This window comes from Balearica regulorum, chromosome 13, assembly GCF_011004875.1.
Source record: "Balearica regulorum gibbericeps isolate bBalReg1 chromosome 13, bBalReg1.pri, whole genome shotgun sequence".
NCBI lineage: Eukaryota > Metazoa > Chordata > Aves > Gruiformes > Gruidae > Balearica > Balearica regulorum.
This window is the reverse complement of record NC_046196.1, coordinates 11,021,167-11,040,325: the sequence shown is the minus strand read 5'-3', so window position 1 is coordinate 11,040,325 and position 19,159 is coordinate 11,021,167. Positions and strand designations below refer to the sequence as shown.

The 19,159-nt window shown below is 36.5% G+C and overlaps 1 protein-coding gene across 1 annotated transcript in view; it reads right to left on the bottom strand.

Moving 5' to 3' along the window:
- Positions 1–19,159, bottom strand: part of LOC142603683 (transcription initiation factor TFIID subunit 4-like) — a 149,083-nt gene that overhangs the window by 82,103 nt on the left and 47,821 nt on the right. The window contains 1 exon segment of the mRNA XM_075765546.1: positions 1,834–1,964. Coding sequence (XP_075621661.1) covers positions 1,834–1,964 — 131 coding nt within the window.

The window sequence follows — 19,159 nt, the reverse complement described above, 5'->3', positions numbered from 1 at the left end:
TTGGTTGGTTGGTTTTTTAAGCTCAGGGGAATGAAGCCAGCCTATGATTAACAATGTAGCTAGAACCTAATTATTTAATATCTAAGCAAATTAAAAAACAAGGATTGATTTATCAGCACCATAGATATCAAAGAGTTAAAAAAATAAACCCAACGGATCTACTGATTAAAAACCCCTAAGATGCTTAACTTACTGAACAATCCTAGACATAGGACATAATCCTGGTTATAAACTGCAGTTCCTGTATTTGTAGTCATCCTGAACTAGTAACAGGCATGATCAAGATGGAGCATTATTAAAGCTAAAAATTCAGTTGAAAATAAGCCTCGAATTACAACAGAAGAACTTTATGACAACTAAGAGCATACAAGCTTTCCTAGCACCCAACTAACAATAAGAATTTGACACAAGCCACATGGGGAACACTCAGTATGTCAGAAAAATGTCAGTTCTTCATATTACTTCCATCTTGTTTATCTGCTTAATATTTTCCTTTTTGACTGCAATGCTATGAAACCCAAGAAAACCACTAATCAAGAAATATACAGAAGACAATGAAAATGCTACAGTTCAATCAGAGACAACACTAATATTTTTTTTCTAAGAATCTCTTAAGATATTATCTTAAATGCATCTTTGTCTTAACACAGACCAAGCAAAGTATTTTCTTCTCAGATACCATCCTAGGGAGAAGAAAGGAGAGATTTAACACTGCTGAAGCTGAAAGAAACAAGGAGATTTTACTTTTAGTCCAATATAGAATACATCCATCAATTGCAAAAAAAGATGTAAGTGTAGGTATAATATAGGCATAGTGGTCTTTATTTTTTAAATCAATTTTTCTAATCACAAGTAATGTTGATTCTAGTCACAGATCCCAAATATAATTTTTCCTGCAAATGCCACAAATAATTAGTCCAACTGTGACTCAGGTTTGGGAAACAGGTGGGCGAAGATACAGTCCAAAGCTGTTTGACCAGGCTTTCACTCAAGGAAAACAAACAAACAAACAAACCCAAAATCAAGCAAAAAAACAAACCAGAGCTACTCAATGTATATGTATACACTAAAGAAATCTAAGCACAGCTTAGACATGACTATGGTTATTGCCACCTTGTTTTTACACCAGTTTAACAACTATTAAGATCTTTTATCAAAAAAGGTATTTCATATTTATCAATAAACATGTTTGATTTATTTGAATTTCAAACTGGTTTGCAGATTGTTATTTAAATTTCCCCCCGGTTTAAGATATCTAAATTGTTTCAATTTTCTTCAAGAATACAATCACTAACAATGGAATCAGAGCAGCATTTTATCTTTAACTGTTCTTTTTAAAGAGAACATAATTGTTTAATTACAATGAAGAATTTACAGCAGAATTCTTTAGTTGCTGGTGTAAGACAAATTGGTAGCTTTTGTAAAATATCATTATTTCTCACAGCCAAGGACATGTAAAGTTACTACAGATTCCTACATATTCAAGCAATTTTAATCCAATCAATGGATACCTTGGTCAAAAAAGAAGACATCAGGAATCAACAGTCTTAGTCACAAGCCATGAGCAGAAATAGCTTAACAGATGCTCCATACTAGTCTTTAGCACAGAAGGATGAAAACATAATTCTACACACAAATTCTATCCCAGAGGAGGAAGACAGATCTGGCAAGCAGTGCTATCATCCCATCACTTTCTATTTGCTGAAGTAGACAAACTCGTGATTAAAACATGCTTTGCACACAGAATGAACACAAAACGCCTACTGTGTGCTAAAAAAAAATGGCGTCACACTGCATCGATCTGTAACATACAGTACCTTTCTTTGCACTTACTTTGTACGATTCCATTCGGTGCTGGGTTATCACTGTTACTTTTTCTATCACTGTTCTTAATCTGTTTTGTGTTGCATGGGAAATAAAAGTAACCACCTCAGCTGGCACATCATTAATTCCTAGTTTTTTAGCTAAAGCAAAAACCAAAACAAAACAAAACAGAATTAGCTTACCTCCCACAAAAAACCCCAAATCTCTAAAGAATATAAAGTCATAACTTCATTTTTCTGAACAGAAAAATCCATGACAGTGTATTTATGTAGCTTTGGTGGTACATTCATGGCCCCTTGAAAAGAGGTGTGACTACACTTTAAAGTTTGAAAGAGAAACCAGATCATTTTTTTTGCCACTTAGAAAGCATTTAAGAACTTTACTGAAGTTTATCCAAGCATATTAAGCCAAAGCATAACAGAGTATGAGGCAATTTGAGTTCTCAGTTCTTCTACACAAGAAAAAGCAGTTCCTTTATTTTCAGAAGCATTAATGCAGATTAATTTAGTTGTCAAAGGGGCGAGGCTGCAGCCCAAAGCATACTGTTGTGTACTTTAGCCTACACTATTGTCATACTATTGGTAATAAAAATTCTTTAGGAAAAAACCCTATCAGTTGAATATGAGGAAATAAAGTCATATTAAAACCAGTTATTTAAAAAGACTAGCTGTCCCTCATACACTGTTAAAAGACGTATTTGTAAGTTATTTGGACGTTTGACACTTTGTGCTGAGTTCATAGAAAAAACAAACTCTCCACAGTCTAATGCATTGATATATTAAAAAAACACCTCAGCTACAGAAACAACAATGTGGGCATTGCTTAAGAATTCCTAAATTCATCAAAACAGTTACAAAGTATTGGATATAAATTTGTAGATATATGAATATACATACTAATCTAGGCTATAGTCCTACAAGGACGTATATATGAGTAGTCCCAGTTTGGCTGTTTTCTGGATAGAAAACTCTGTGTGCGCACACAAACACACACATATATTTTACCTATAAAAAAAAATATCAGTGCTTGCATTTTGTATGGGTTATTGGATTTGACACACCACAAAAGAGTCAATACCCTGATTACGCTGAATCAGTTTTCCGCTGAATGAATACAAGACTTTTAAAAATGTTTGTGAATATGTTTGTGATACATTAGCAGGTATGCGAAACACCACAAAAAATGTATTTGAGAATATTTTGGAAAGCGTTTCCTGAATGGCTAACTACAAAAGTAATCTTTGTTTGCGGGAGGGGTCCCCCGAGCAAATACAAACCTGAGAGGCTTAAGAATGAGTATTTGTTTTGTGAAGCATTCCTATCTTTTCCTGGCCAAATTCAAGAGCAAGAAACCATCACACGTCTAAAAAATGAAGACGAACAAGTGAGCAGTGGTCTTACACGGATGTATACTTCTGTTATTTTAACGCTGTGATCTGAGACGAACTGGCAGCGTTCAGCATCACCCTGGGCTTCTGTCAGGGCCGGGCTGCGGCCGCTCAATCACGGCGCGGGCGGGCCCCGCCCCCGCCGGCAGGGGGCACTGCGGCGGCCCCGCGCGCCGCCCGCCGAGCCCGCGCTCCTGCCGCGCGCCGCGCCGAACGGCCCCGATGCCGGGAAGCGCGGGGGTGACGGGGCCCAACGCGAGAACCGCGCGGAGCTCTGTTTGCAGATACGGCTGTTGGAGCGGGGCTTCGCTAAGCCGTACGGCAAAGAGTATGTTTCCTGCAGCTCTCCCTCGCCTCGTCTCTTCCTTTTTTTTTTTTTTTTTGATCTGCAGTGTCTATTTAAATGCATATTTTATTACATCACTACAGTACACCATTCCCACACCTCCCAGAGCTGAATTCTCTATGTCATATATTTCTGATATTAAATTTTTTAATGATTCTTTGAAGTCGTTATCTCTTAAACTAACTTAAGCCATCACTGACTCCATATTGTACACATTACCTTAAGGATTCTAGCAATAGGTATATATGCTTTTTAACTGATTCTTGCTTTATCGCTAAAAAAAAAAAAATTACAATCTTTCTTGGTGCCCAATTTGTCCTCTGTAATAGAGATGGAACTCGACTAAAGTTGCTGAAAGCTGAACATGTAATGGAAAGCAGACATACGCATTAAGATCCCAATGCTGCAACTGTTACTCATGCAAATTAAGTCCTTGAAGTCAGTTGGACTATTCATATAGGTAGGAGCTATTTGTGCAAGTCAGACTTGCAATATCAAGGCCTATTAGAGCATGCACCATTTTATTATGCACACGTGTAAGCAAAGCTATCAATCAAAAAAACCCTAGTCTGAAAGATAAAATGCTAGTATGAAGGGAAATTTAATTAACTAGTATCCAGAAAAAAAGTTTGAGATGGAAAATTCTGCCAAGTATTCTAGGTAAGAGTACGAATGAATAATTGTTAAAATAATAATTCTTTGAATTTCAGCAGTGTAACTACAGCTACCCAACTTCCCTGATTACACACAATCCTTTCATAACAAAGAATTATCTCCATCTTTTTTCACAATAAAAGTTTTCCTAATTTTAAAGACTTTTTTTCTAAGTAAATTCAACCATTATTTGGGTTGTTCTGCTTATTAAACTCTTTAGAAATTGATCCATAATCAAAGGTCCATTCCCTGAGATGCCTGGTTCCTAAAGATTCTTGTCCTACATCCTCTTCGTCAGCCTCTGCAATATCCCAGTAACTTTCTACTCCTGAAATCCCTCAACACAATATTCTCAAGTCCAGAAAACTACCTGGAGGCCAGTTATAAACAGAGTCCCTCAGGAGTCTGTGCTGGGACTTACCCTTTTTAATATCTTTCTCAGTGACCTGGAGAGGGAGACACAAAGCACCCTCATCAAGTTTGCAGATGGCACCACACCAAGCGGTGCAGAGGGAAGGGCTGCCACTCAGAAGGACCTGACGAGCAGGGCAGCAGGAACTTCATGAAATTCAAGGACAAATGCAAAGTACTGCACCTGGGATGGACTCACTCTCTGCAATGATACAGGCTGAGGACTGCCTACCAGGAGAGCAGCACTGACGGAAAGCACATGAGAGTCTGGTGGGCAGTAGGCTAACCGGGATTCAGCAGTGCATCCTGGCAACAACGAAGACTAACAGCATAGTGCATTGTATCAACAGCAAAATGGTAGAACAACAGTACACCAATACATCAAGGGAAGCGATTATTTCTCTTCACTCAGCCCACATCTAGAATACTGCAGTCAGTTTTGGGTCGCCCGGTGCAATAAAGACTTGGAAAAACTTGAGTCCAGGGAAAAGTCATCAAGATTGTTATGGGGTTGGAGCACATGACCTATATGAGGAGAATCTGAGGGTTCTTCATCCTGGAGAAGAGAAGGCTTAGAGGAGAGGTTATTGAGAAGATGGAACCAGACTCTTTATTGAGGATGCCTGGAAGAAGAATGAGAAAAATTCATAAACAGAAACAGCAGAGTTTCTGACTGGATATAGGGAAGAAATCTTCATTATGAGAAGATATTTAAGTACTGGAACACTTTGCACAAAAAAGTTGTAGACTCTCCCACCTTCCAGGTTTTTAAGACTCAGTCAAGACAACAACATAAGCAACCTTGTCTGAATTTAATGTCGACCCCACTTTGAGCAAGCCGTTGGACTTAATGACCACTCAAGTTCTCTTCCAACCTAAGTGATTCTATGATCCCTGTCCTCCTGCATAGCTCCAACTCCCTCCTATATTCCTTACTATGGCATAATACCCTTTGTTCCCTCATACATCTAAGATCACCTCCTGGCATGTCTCCCAGTCCATATTTTGCAGCTTGCTAGCTGGGCACAGTCAGCTCACTCTGAGGATAGCCTGGCCAGTCTGTACAAGTGTGCTGACTGGCAGCCAACCAGACAGAAGAGCAAAGAAAAGGAAAAAACGGTTGATTTGCCCCTCAAGTGGGACACACAGAGGGGCTATCTAGCTGCTGATATATCATTGGATTCAAAAGTCACCTGAAGGGAGAGAGAAGGAAGGTGAAGAGACACTTCAATCACTTAAGGCTAGCTTTCTTTGGAAAAAAGGCTAAAGAAGAAAGAATACAAAACAAATTTCCCCAAAAATGAATTAGCGTCAAGAAACCAGACTACAAAAGGACAAAAAGATAAATTTTTAAAAAGTCAGCTTGTCATGCACAACATTCATCATGTGTGGAAGCATCACCATGTCTTCCCTGCTCTAAATTACATTAGTCAAAATCCTGTTAGTATAGGATGTCAGAAGCAGGGTGCATTCCAAAGCTGTATACTACATGAAGATTTGGCACACTACTAAATACTTGGATTGCACTTGGGGCAAGGATGGGAAAATTACCAGTGTGCTCCTGAAACAATAATCTCATCCACACTTGGAAAGGCTGTCCTAGTTACACTTTCATAAACAGTCATGCATACCACTTTATTCATCTGCTGACCTAAGTTCTGATACCATTGTTTAAAGATCGTCTTTTTTTGCTTTCTGCTACTCAGAGCAAATGCCAAGTAGAAACTGAATCTATGCAAATAGCTGGAAACTGTTAATTTTCATATGTTTCTGTATTAAAGTCTTAGTAATTTTTTTTCTTCACTGCTACATCTCCTCCTAAGTTTCATCCACTCTCATTTATAAAAAGCATACAGGAATTCTGTCTGCCATCAAAAGAAAAAAATGCTGATCTCTAAATAGGAAATTTCTGAGTTATTCTTCTAGTCTGCATAATTACTTCTCCCAGTTTTAATACAGAAAGGCTTCTTCCCTTTGCAGGATTCCCTAGACTGATGATGATGGGGGGAAAAGAAATATAATTTCTAGTTTTAAGAAATATGTATATACCCATATAAATATATTTTATAATACTATACATACTTTGCAAAACACAAATATCCTCAATATATTATTCATCTTTCTAACCGAGTCACCAGACAGTGGCTTCATCTACAGGTATTTTTATTTAGTCATAGCATTCTGGATTCTGGTCTTAATTGAGCCATCTGATCATTGCAATAATAAGTCAGAATATATACATTTACATATGTACAGAAGCAAAAAACCCAAAGAGAAAATTAAGATTAAACAAACAAAAATTACCTTATTTCTATCAACAGACTGCTATCATCTGTCTTTTATTAAAAAAAGCTGAACTAGTTTCTGACTTCTACGTGGTGATCTTAATATGCTTTAAGTTTTGATAATATGGCCATCTTAACTTGTAGTTTTGCGACCAAAATTCTGCATTTAAAGCACTAAGGAGCCACATACTTGAAAGTAAAATATCAAGAAATGTGTAATTTGAAAAAAGTTGCTTGCTTTTAAATAATACATTTGTTACATTTAGACATTTTTGATAACAAGTATATGGTTCAAATCTTAAAATTACTTTAGCAATGTAATTCTGAACTTTTCCTACAGCTATGATAAAAACGTCATCAAGGATAACAACAAAAATGGAGCTGGAGCAAAGCAATGCTCCAAGCTATAATTTTAACCAATCTCTCCACTCGAATTTGAGTTTTTATAATTTTAAAGACATAACTAAGATCACGTTCTTTATTCAAATGTTCTTGCCAGATCTCTACTACACCAGAGCTGTGCCAGACCATCAAGAATTGATGACTGATTGCACGAACACTTCAGTTCTCTGTGGCAGGACTCAATTTCAACACATCCTCAGAGGCATCAAATGCTACTACAGCAGTCAGTTGAGTCACACTATCCTATATGAAAAATATGAGGGATCACAAATTAATAACCCCAAAGTAAACAGATTTCTAATCTGCCAAGCACTTATAGAACACCACAGTAAAGTCTGCCTACGTATTAATTCTTAATTACATGTTTGGAAGCTTTAATAGCAAACCATGGTTCAATCGGCATTTAATGGAGATCTACAGTATACAAGCCAGCATGCAAAGGAAGTGTGTTAGAATATTGTTGTTACAAGTACACTATATTCTATTTAAAAGTTTGAGATATTGCAATAGAGTTTCTATGAAGTTAGAACTTGTATGTAAGTTCCAAAAACCTTGAGGGAAAAAACGTTCAGCAATATTATTCTGATATTGGCATATGTGTCACTAGCACAAGATTGTTTTTTACAAACATAAAAGCACCTAAACCTTGTCATTGAAAACTTTCAGGTCCCAAGAAGTGAAAATTCTGAAGAGTGCTATCATCTGCTTAGCTATCTGAAAGGTACTGGCTTTGCTGCACTTTAAAAGTTTAATTATATTTTATTGATCAAACAAACTGAAATAAATCCTAAGAAGAGTACTGCCCTATTTGAGAAGCAGAAGAAAAAGCCTATCTTTGCAGATAGGTTTTCAAAGAATCAAAAAGTTACTTTAATAATTTATACTTTAAGAGGACTGACAGGATTGAGATCAAAGATTTAAAAAATTATTTGTAAAACATTAGGTCTGACTCTGATTATTGATGTGATAAATTATTGAGTGCCTGTATCAAATCTCTTTACGTTTACAGTTAAAACAGAAAAACCTTGAATAACTGGTTTTAAACAGTTAAACAACATGTATTTAATACTTGAATTTGTCTTGTCCTTCAACAGAAACATCAGGAGAGTGCATAATTAGTCTCCGTTTGCCCTAATCACAGGTCAGCCAGAACTGCAGAAAGCACACTCTGCTATCATCCTGAAACCAGGAGCAACTTCTTAAACTTTAAATTCTGTGCATGAAATATTGGCACAAGATGCAACTGGAACCAGACTTCTCAGGTCCAGGCCTCTTCTGCTGCTACAGCTGACTTGCATACTACAAGATGGAAACAAATCACAAAAGTCCATCCCCCTGGAATTTGGGACATTATTTGTTTGAATTTTTATTTAACTTCATTCAACAGCATCAAATCCAGAATAATGCAACAAAGATGCATTTGGTCACACCTACCTACCTCATCCCCACAGCACAGTAAGTACTAGGCTGTGGTTTGGATTGCATCTATTATTATTATTAATTCTTCTAAACTGAGCAACAGCATTTAACTACCAGGCTGAATAAACACAAAGGGAAAACAACTCTAATGCAGTAAGGGCCCTTGGCATCCTGAGGAGCCATGAATGGCAATTACTGAACTTGTCCCAACCTAATCAGGTGGGACTTAAGAAGAGGATACATCTCCCATGTAGCAGTGTCCTCAACCTACAGAGTAATCCATCAATACTGCATTTGTATTGCTATCAAAGGGAAACCCCAATCTTAAATATTAAGCTAGAGAATGGGGGATGGAACACAACAAAGGAAAAAACTGAGGAGGTTGGTTGGGCACAAAATACCCTGGTGTTGTGCTGGGGGGGAGCTACCAAAGCCCCAGACAGACTTTAAGTATTAAAAACTGAAGGAAAAGCTTGTCAAAGAGTGATAGTGCAAACCACAAATCAGTAGCTCCGATGATTAGGATTAGAGATTCCTAGGGGTATAAGATAACCTAGTGATTCCAAGTAAAAGAAACAGTATGATAATTTTAGCTGTAATTTTCTGTTTTCAGTCCTTGAAATAAAAGCTTCATTTTAAGTCTTACTAACTAAATGCATAAATAATTTAATAAATGTTGACCTGCTGTACTGTTAAGCCTGTCTGGTGCTGGAAGGCAGGATGAAGAAAGGAGAAAACCAAAAACTATAGCTGCTACCTTCACAAAACCAGCCAATCCAAATGAAAATGAAGTCATCTGAGGAGGCGCCTCTGAGGAACCTACAACCTGGAGTGTGTTTAGGGAAGCCACAGGCTAGGGAGCGTTTCCTGCCAAACTAGAGAGAATCGGTGCCAAGTGCTTTGAGATTTGGTAAATGATTCCCTCTAGCAGGTAGAAACCAGCACCCCTCTGCGAGGGGCAGTTGGCCAAGATAGATTCCACAGCTCCAAACCAGCCCTGAGCTGGAATGGGAAAAGTTTTGTAAACCAGTATCTGACACTCTTCAACACTATACTCCCAGTTCACCTTCACACGTAACCAACTGACCTTGTTAAAGAGGAACGACTTTTTTATCACCATGGAATTGTTATTTACAAAATAACAGAAGACACTACATTAATTACTTCAGTAAGCTTGCTTGTAAAAGAACATTCCTCCTCTCAAACTGGACAGTCTTCTTGAGAGCTCAAGACTTGCTAGGTGTAGTATTTGTTCCGTACTTCTTCAGAACTACCCACCTTGAGATGATTCCCCAGGAAGCATTTTGTGAAATTGAGAAACTGGTGAAACATCAGTTACTTTTAAAAAATAAATTGATAACTTACAGATTAAAATCCTCAAAATACACAGCCATTTTCAGTGCAAGACACAGCAGAAAAAAAGCCAGCCATACAATTGTAATGTAACCTAAAGGACTGAAAATTTGTTACACAAAATTTGTTACACAAATTTTAATACTCTCTTCTCCTCCTGCTCCCTCCAAAGTAAATGCCAACCAAATTATTTTAGCAAAGTAAGATTCAACTAAGACTCATAAGCTCTGTAGTGTGAATGCACTGGTACAAAACCACTCATAAAGCTTGTTTCAGGTACTATAGTGGATTTAACTTATTCAGTACAAACTATACTATAATAAATAGTTACGTATTTATATAATTGTACAAAACCTTAAGAAAGGCTATACTGGGTAATATACTCAGTCATCCTTTCCCCTACAGCAGTAGTGGCAGATGCTGCTAAAAGACTATTAAAAAAGTGCACAGTGATAACTACGTGACAATATAGAGACTAGGACCATCCTAAGTTAGAAGATCTTATCTTTCTCTCCGTCAGGTCAGGATGGAATATTTTGAACCTGCAACATCCTAAAACGAAGCGTTCCACAACTTAACTACTCAGCTGACAAAAAAATAGCACTTTGTGCTTGTTTTGAACTTGTACCTTCTAATTTCATTTGATATCCCTAATTCTTATAAAGGGAACCAGAAAAATAGCTCCATTCTAGGAGGGTCATATTGGTATAATTATTTTAACACAACAGAGCCAGAGAAATAGTTGTATCCATGCAAAATCTATGTGTAACCCAGGCCAAAATGTCTGATCCTATTTTCTGTGCTGATTCAAAGCTCTTATGCAAGTTAGTGGAATATGGGGCAGGACAAAAAAATTCATCAAGTAGAAAAAGAATTTCTCAAGAATTTTACTTAACCCTACTTACACAATTAGTGTTTTTTGATGAAAGTCATGTAACAATGACAAAAAAAAAGCCTTCATTTCTTTAAGAATTCTCAACCAGGTGGGTAAGTCTGGGAACCCGCACATAATTCATATTTTGGCAAAAAGAAAGAACTAATTTGAGAAGAGGTCTGATCTAAAATATATATAACCAGAAAATCCAGTTTCCAAAATTCTGTCTCTAAGCTAGATAATTAAACAGCTGAAAGGTAGCTATTAATCATACCTAAAGAGTCTTTTTATTATCCTTAGTGGTTTGTCTCTAACAGAACCAAACAACATTACATACAGGTATGTGGAGGCTTGGAAAATGGAAGGAGTTCCCACAAATCACGGCAGCATGAAGATGCACTCATCTAGTGCGTCTTGGTATTCAGATGACAAGGAAGCCTTACAGATTGATCAGAAAAGACAGGAAGAATGTAAACTCTGAAGGAACAGAAGCTACTACTATTAATCTTTTCCATGTTTTTTTTCTGTAACTAAATTGTATATTACCTAAGTTCTTTTAGAAGAAATCAAAATCTCAATGGGCTAAGGAAACGTCCTATCAATTTTGATGTTTAATTCCTTCTCTTTTAATAATTCCTCTTTAAGATTACTTCTGTGCAATTTCATGTGTATATTCTAAAAGAAGGGAGGATGTCGAATTTATTAAAAAGGAGGCACTGAAGGTCAAAGAATTTGAGAACTACATCCAGATCCTACCCTATAATCCCAGTAACTTGTGCTGCAGTAACTGAACAGTGTGAGGAAAATGTAAAAGATGGAGGAGAGGATGAGAACTGAAATAGGTGCAGGTCTCAACAAGTCAAATGAGAATATACAAATTACAATTATACGATGATTTTTTTTTTTCATCTTAGTTTTCTCAAAACACAAATACAATACAACATAATAAGTATGTCCAGAGAGATTCAGGAACATTCAAGAATAAACAGAGAGTGACTGTAGAGAGCTGGAAAATATGTTCACTATTTTTTATGAATAATAGTACATGTCTCAATGCAGTTTTGTGTTTGGTTACCTACTATAGAGTCAAAAGAGATTGTCAGAGGGACCAGATGAGAAAGAACTAATACGGCAACAACACCATAAGAGTCCTTAAGAAAACAATAGAGAAGTTCTTAGTTAGGTATTTGTCCCCTACCTGTTTTCATGCAGGCTAGAAGAATGTGCTTCTTGGGCTAAACCCAAGATCAAAAGACACTAAACCATTACAGGACCTCAGGCTTAAATACAGGAAGTATATGATTATGACAGTATGTCAGGTGAGACAGAGATGGAGAACTGTTGTAGGAATGCTGGAAATAACAAACACATGTGGAGACACAGATGTCAGCACCCTGTAACATAGTCCTCACAGTAACAGAACACACTCTCAATCACATCCACACAAGGATTAAAAGGAATATCAAGTATAAGAATTTGCCTATGTGCTTCTGTTCTTTTAAAGCAACTTCTGTAAACAATGCAGACACTTTGGCAGGTTATTTTTCTGAAGAAACCATCTCTCTGACACTCTAAAAGTCTTGTTGGTGTCATGTCTGAACAGGTGTCACAGTTGTCCACTACAAGCTCAATGCCATGCAGACTAGCTCAACATAAGGCATCATCTTAAGGAGGCGGGATCTCAGCCAGAAAGGATATGCACAAAGAATACAGGAAATTATAAAGGATACCAGAAGGGTAGACTGAAGACCATAACCTGAATTTCAAAATATCAGCACCTTCATCTGTGTACGTCCAGGATTAGAAGAAAAGTTGTCAAGATCAGGACATTGTGCCACATTCATTAATACCAAATCCGTGCATCATCAGATCATCCACCACTACAAAGTTTATCCAGATCAGACATGGTCATTTGATTTTGTCAAAATAGCTGTAGTTTATGACAGTCACACTTCTACATTATTGTGCAAGAACACATGGTGGTACCGCACCTGGCATAACATCCAGTGTTGCAGCTACCTTCTTGAAAACAAATACCGTTTTGTTACCAGTGGAATGTCTTTGTACCAGTTCAACACTTTGCAACATTTGGCTGTGACTTATTTTATTTAACATTAGACACCGCAAAACTGGTTAAACCACAGACTAATACTCTCATTATTAGAAGCACTGAAAAAGAAAGTGTCAAATTGCCAATGAGTTATAGTAGAATCTGGGCTTTGTATGCAGTAGACACAGCATCATGAAGGAGGCTAACAAATGCAATTCAAACTCATGGGAGAAGGAAAGACTAAAGTGAAGTTTATGATTTTTTTCAATAATTTTAAGAAATGAAAACATTATAACCTTAGTATGAGCAGCAGAATTGCCAAATAAACGTAATGAACAATCATTTAAACATATTTTAGAAAATATTACCTTTTACTTTTTCCCCCTTAAACGATCCTTGAAGATGCTGCTCACTGATCAATGACTTCCTCCTCCACAAAGATGTTCCAACATGTGTTGAGAGTTGGGGACATTAGTACCACCTCTAGAGCATGGAGTTTGCCTACAGGGATAATGTAAGTCAGCTTTATTACAATATTGAATGGTTCTCTAAGGTTTTCTTTTTATTGTTCTTATTTTACATCCAATATTTATTACCAGAAATCTCTTTATGAGATGGACTTTATAAATGAATCTGGTAGAGAATGCATCTCCACAGAATGATGATGATAATTTTACTCTCCTTTGCAGAGACTAAGAAATTTAAGCCATTCGATTCCCAGATACAAATTTATTCTGAGGCTGGGCGACGTATTTTGGTAGGCCCTGAAGGCCAGAACTGCCTTCTAGAAATAGCAAGACCTTTTAAAGAAGGCTCTTCCACTATATTCATAAAACAGAAGCAAGGTATTACGGTGAAAACAAAACTTGAATTCTACAAATATTTCTGGAAGCAAATAGTATGGTCATGCTCTCAGTTCAATTGGAGTAAAACCTTTGCAAATGATGCCTGAAGAAACAGCTTCATTTTCTTCATAAATAATCATAGTTCGAACATATCTACATTTTTTTGAGAAATCACTGCTTGAAGAAATAACACCAGTTTGGGCACTTAAGAGGTGATACTGCTAAAAGCGTAACTCAGATTCTGTAGTGTTGCAGAACCAGTAAGATTAATAAAAAGAAAACCTTAGAAATACACAAAAAATATTGAACAGAAGCTGCCCTACCTTTCACAGAAAGGCAGACTCCAAGCTCTCAGGTGGTACTGAAGTTACCATTCCAACACATGTTGGGACATCTTGTAAAACAGGAAGTCTAATCATGGACCTATTAAAGAAAGAACAACAATACAGTTTAACATTCTGCTGAAGTACTTACTGGTTATGTTTATTTGGCAACACTGCTGCTGATACTAAGATGGGAATGTATTCCCACCTTTTTTGAAAAGGAAATAATAAATGTAAATAACATATAATTGTCTTATAATACCGTAACATTAGCAATGAACTAAGTTGGAATATAAAACCAGATTCTCTACTGAACATGTACAATAAACTCCAAAGTCAACATAAGAAACTAAATTATCACAACTATGGACATTGATAAGAAGACTGGGAGTAGTGCACACCTAATCTAAATAAAATTTCTAGCAAATTGCTTGTTTTATACTAATGAAAAAAATCCCTAAGTCTGCACTAAGTTACAGAACTATTCCAGATGTCAGAGTGTAGATGCATCTCTACACCTGCCACATCTCTGCAGGTGACATGCTGAAGTTTATAGGAACTAGAAAAAGTCAATGGATTTGGCATGCACAATAGCTTGCAATTTGGATTATACAATACCTAACACGACTTTTTTTTTCCAGAGAAAAAGCAACTAAAAATCACAGAAAACGCCACTCCAGGTACAGCTCAAGTGGATTAAGCATGTCATTAGGACAATGCACATCTCCAAAATGCAAGGCTTTAGAATAAGTACACGTTAGAACTATCTCCAAACGCAATCAAGCATTATGTTCGCAGGTATTTAAGGAGGGCATCCTGACAGAAATATGCTGGTGGAAAAACTGGTATTAAAAGGAATATTTCAGTTTGAAGACGAATCAATTCATGGATAAAAAGTTAAAAGTCAACAATGAAAATGACTAAGTCACATCAACAAAAAAGTGCAGTGAAAACAAAAAGTTATGTTCACAGGCAATCTGATAGCTCAGAATTTCAGGACCCACAACAACTAATCTAAGCAGCTATAAAAACCCTCTAAAGTAAACCAACCAGAGAAATAAGTATACTTTTATGTTAGAACTGCTCTGTACATGAAAGAGCAATCATCAATAGTACAGTTTCATCTCATTCAAACATGAATACGACTGTTGACAAACAAACAGATGAAACAGGGATGACAGAATGACTCTCTTATTAAACTAGTAAGAAATGCTTTAAATAGAAGCTCTGAAATCTACTGGCCTGGTTCCATGAAGGATATCCCAATCAGTTTTTAGATGGTTTAGCAATATAAAATGCCCTCTAGAGTATTCAAATTATTTATTTAAAATATATAAATATGCATACAACTGGGTTGCCACTGTGATGCCACATAGTAAATTCAATACACTCCAGAATACAGAAAACACAGAGAAGCTATTGCCTTATGTTTTAACATGCATCTTTATAGCAGATATGCCATTCAAGTGTGACTGAACAAAGAAAGAATCAAGGCAGAACAATGATCACTATTTCATCAGACAGAATTAAAAAAATCTATTACATGTAAAATAACAAAAAGGTAAATCTACAAATTATGTTGAGTCTAACCCTACAACTGTCACATTGACAGAGACAGTGGCTTACTTCTATCAAGCCAAGCTTCTCTGAAGCTGTTTTAAGGAAGACTGTAGGCCTTTTAGCTACTGGACTAAGAGAATTTAGATTCATCAGCACATTTTCAAGCTTCATAATAATTGGCCTGCACCACTATGTGTGTTCTAGCCTAAATAGTTTATTTGGATGAAGCAAGAGAATCGAGTACTCATTTTGTCATAGGAAATATTGCAGGTGTATGCTACATTGTCAGTGTAATACACTTTTTTCAAAGGAAATTTATAACAATGCTAGATAACAGACATAAATACAGTATATCATAAAATCATGCTATAGAAAAATTGATTTCCTAATGAGATGGTAAAAATAATTCTGAATATATATGAAATAAAAATATCATCCATGATTCTCCAATACATTTTTATGATACATATTTAAGTAAAAATAATTTCAAAATACAATATGGACAGTTAAAATGTATTCAACATGGCCAAACCAGTCCCACATTTCTTAGAATGTCACATTTGTAATTATTCTATTCAGCCAGTGCTCTGTAACAATAAAAATTGAAGTAGAAAAATTGGGTGAAGAACACTGAAAGTGAAGAGAAAGAAACAATCTCAGTCAAAGAATACAGCATGCCAAACTTATGTTTCATTATTATTGCATTAAGACAGTTAATTTATGGTTAAGATTCTCCACAAGTTTTGACATTTTAGGGATAGCCCAGTAAAAGCAAAATGGCATCATCTGGTTGTAGAAGAAATCAGTTAGCATTAAAACAAAAGCTGTGGGAATTAATAAGCTGATGCAGATGCTAAGCTTGTGAGGATATTGTGCTCTACTGACCAGAAAATATAAAGCAAAGTTTTTTGGAACCGCTAGCGGAGGTTCTAGAGACCACCAACTCTCAGTCAAAAGACAGGAAGTACACAACATATCTGTTCCCTTTTTCCATGGATTTAGTTATCAGGCAGTATGAAAAGGGTCACCTTTTATCACATTCTTCACTATGTCCTGCTACCTTTCACTAATATTAAATATAAAATACAGTGTAGCCTAATTCTTATCTGCTCTCAGAAACAATGTTGTAATAAAGTAATTCCCGAGTCAAGGAGTTTCTATTTTCACAAGATGGTTACAAACCAGAGAAAACTGTCACCTTAAAACAAGTCATATTGGTTTATTCATTAAAGTGTTGCCCCTTTTGGTAAACAGTGGAAACTGAGAATGTCACAAACTAGCTTCTAAAACCTAACTAATACAGCATTCTTACCCACTAAGAAATAGCTTATGAATGAATAAAAGTGAAACAATTACAAATTATGAAGGTTATTTCTCTTGTTTGTCCCCCATAAAACCACATGAAAAAGCTAGGACTTTTCAGCATTATTTATTTGTGAGGGTCTAATTGGCTTATCTTATCCTTTAAAGAAATACTACCCATTTTACTAATAGAGTAAAAGACCTAGAAAGTTTTAAATTTGTATGCACATCAGCATGAACACGCATGAAGAACATCAACCTCTGCCTCTCAACTTTCCAGAAAGAGAAACAAAAGCCTTACAACTCTTTGCACGTGTTTCATTGTGCTGTGCTGTCATGTAGAAAGATACGGGTTTAAAGTTTTATAATCCTGAATGGAATAGCAAAAGAAATACATTATCTGCTAAGAAATACCCACTCTTGATTTTGCATCAAAGAAGATTTTGAACAGTCACAGCCCTGTCTTCCTACATGAACAAATGGCAATGATTACCAGCCAAAGATGACTAGATACAAAATTGGATAAGGAAGCACGTGGGAGTGGATGAATATCTTTGCATGAATTACTTCTCAGTCACTTCTTCCATTTAAAAGGATCAATAATAATATAAGTCATTGAGATTTAAAATAAACTTTGGATGATAACACTGCCAAGTTACAGTAGAGATAAGAACATACAATATATTAAGAAACTCTTTCACTATAACTTTGAGGCATTTGGCTAGTCGTTACTGCCAAAGACTGAATAGCATCTGCTCTCACTTTAGCAGTTTATATTCTGACTCTGGTGAATGGAAGCACAATCTCTGAAACAGCCTTTGGGGAACACTACTGAGTTGCTCGACACAGCTCTTACTCAGAAAAGAGAGGAGGAGATTAATATTACAGAAAACTTGAAAGATCTAGCTTCTGAGAAAGGAGAGAAGAGCAGTTTCCTAATACTGTACATACCACAAATCTCTCTTTTACTAAAACATTAACAACATGCCCTAAAACTAAAGTGATCATTAAATATGAATAGATTTAAAGGTAGAAAATAAGGTCTGTTGAAGTCATATTGAGGTAAAAGTAAGAAGAAACAATGTACCTTATCTCATTTGTCAAAATGCATAATGAGAACAGAAGAATGCTGACCCACATAACACACTTTCTTTTTCCTAATGTGCTTGAGAAGGTCACAGCCTCCTTTGCTTAGTCCTGGTGTGTGTAGGCACAGCAACATATGGTAAGACTGAGTTTTGTCGTGAACTTACAATATCGTTATTTTAAGTGCCCAGTAGCACAAACTACTAAATTTGTGTGTGGTCCTATGCAAACAACAAATCTGGCCACACACAGTGAAAACCAAGCTTCTAAAACTTCAAAATCAGCTGAAGGAATTTTCTCCTCAAGAGCCATAGATCCCAGATAGTAGCCACTAGTGAACCCCACAGCCACTTTCAAAACTATAAAAAGGCTTCATGTAAAGCCAAAATAAAGCTCTAAAAGTGGCTGCAGGAGATCGATAGGAGTGGCCGCTCTTCTGGATTCACTGCTTTTGAGAAGTAAATCCCTGCAGCTGCTTTTAAAAGCTTTGAAAGTTTCATTTCAATTATCAAAGCCAATAAAGCTTCAAAAACAGCCATAGGGATTTGTTCCTCAGAGGAGCAAACCCCAAAAGGCAGTGATGAATAGTGTGATGGGTTCTGTGGCTCTTAAAGTATGTACAGATTCCTGTAAGTCCTGCACTTGTAATTACAGCTTCATGTTGTGCAGCAATTGTTACACCCAGACAGTTCATTAAGGCTTATATGGCAAATTCATTACCGATTTCCCATTCTTTTTAACAGTTTTACGTCTGTTTCCTTTTTGTTTTCTTACACCTGTATAAACTACTATGTGAGCATCCCTCACAACAGTTTCTCAAACAAATTTCATTAAAACTTTGCTGGCTTCCTGTCTCAGGTGGTAGGAAGCCATCTCACAAGATGTTGCACATATGCTTTCCCTGACTGTATCACATAATGTCACCATCACATCATCGCAACATGGTAACTACAGCATGCAAAATAATTCATTTCTCTGAATGAGAACTTAAAAGGGCACTAATTGAAATACAAGAGTGAAGCTTGACAATACGTCAAT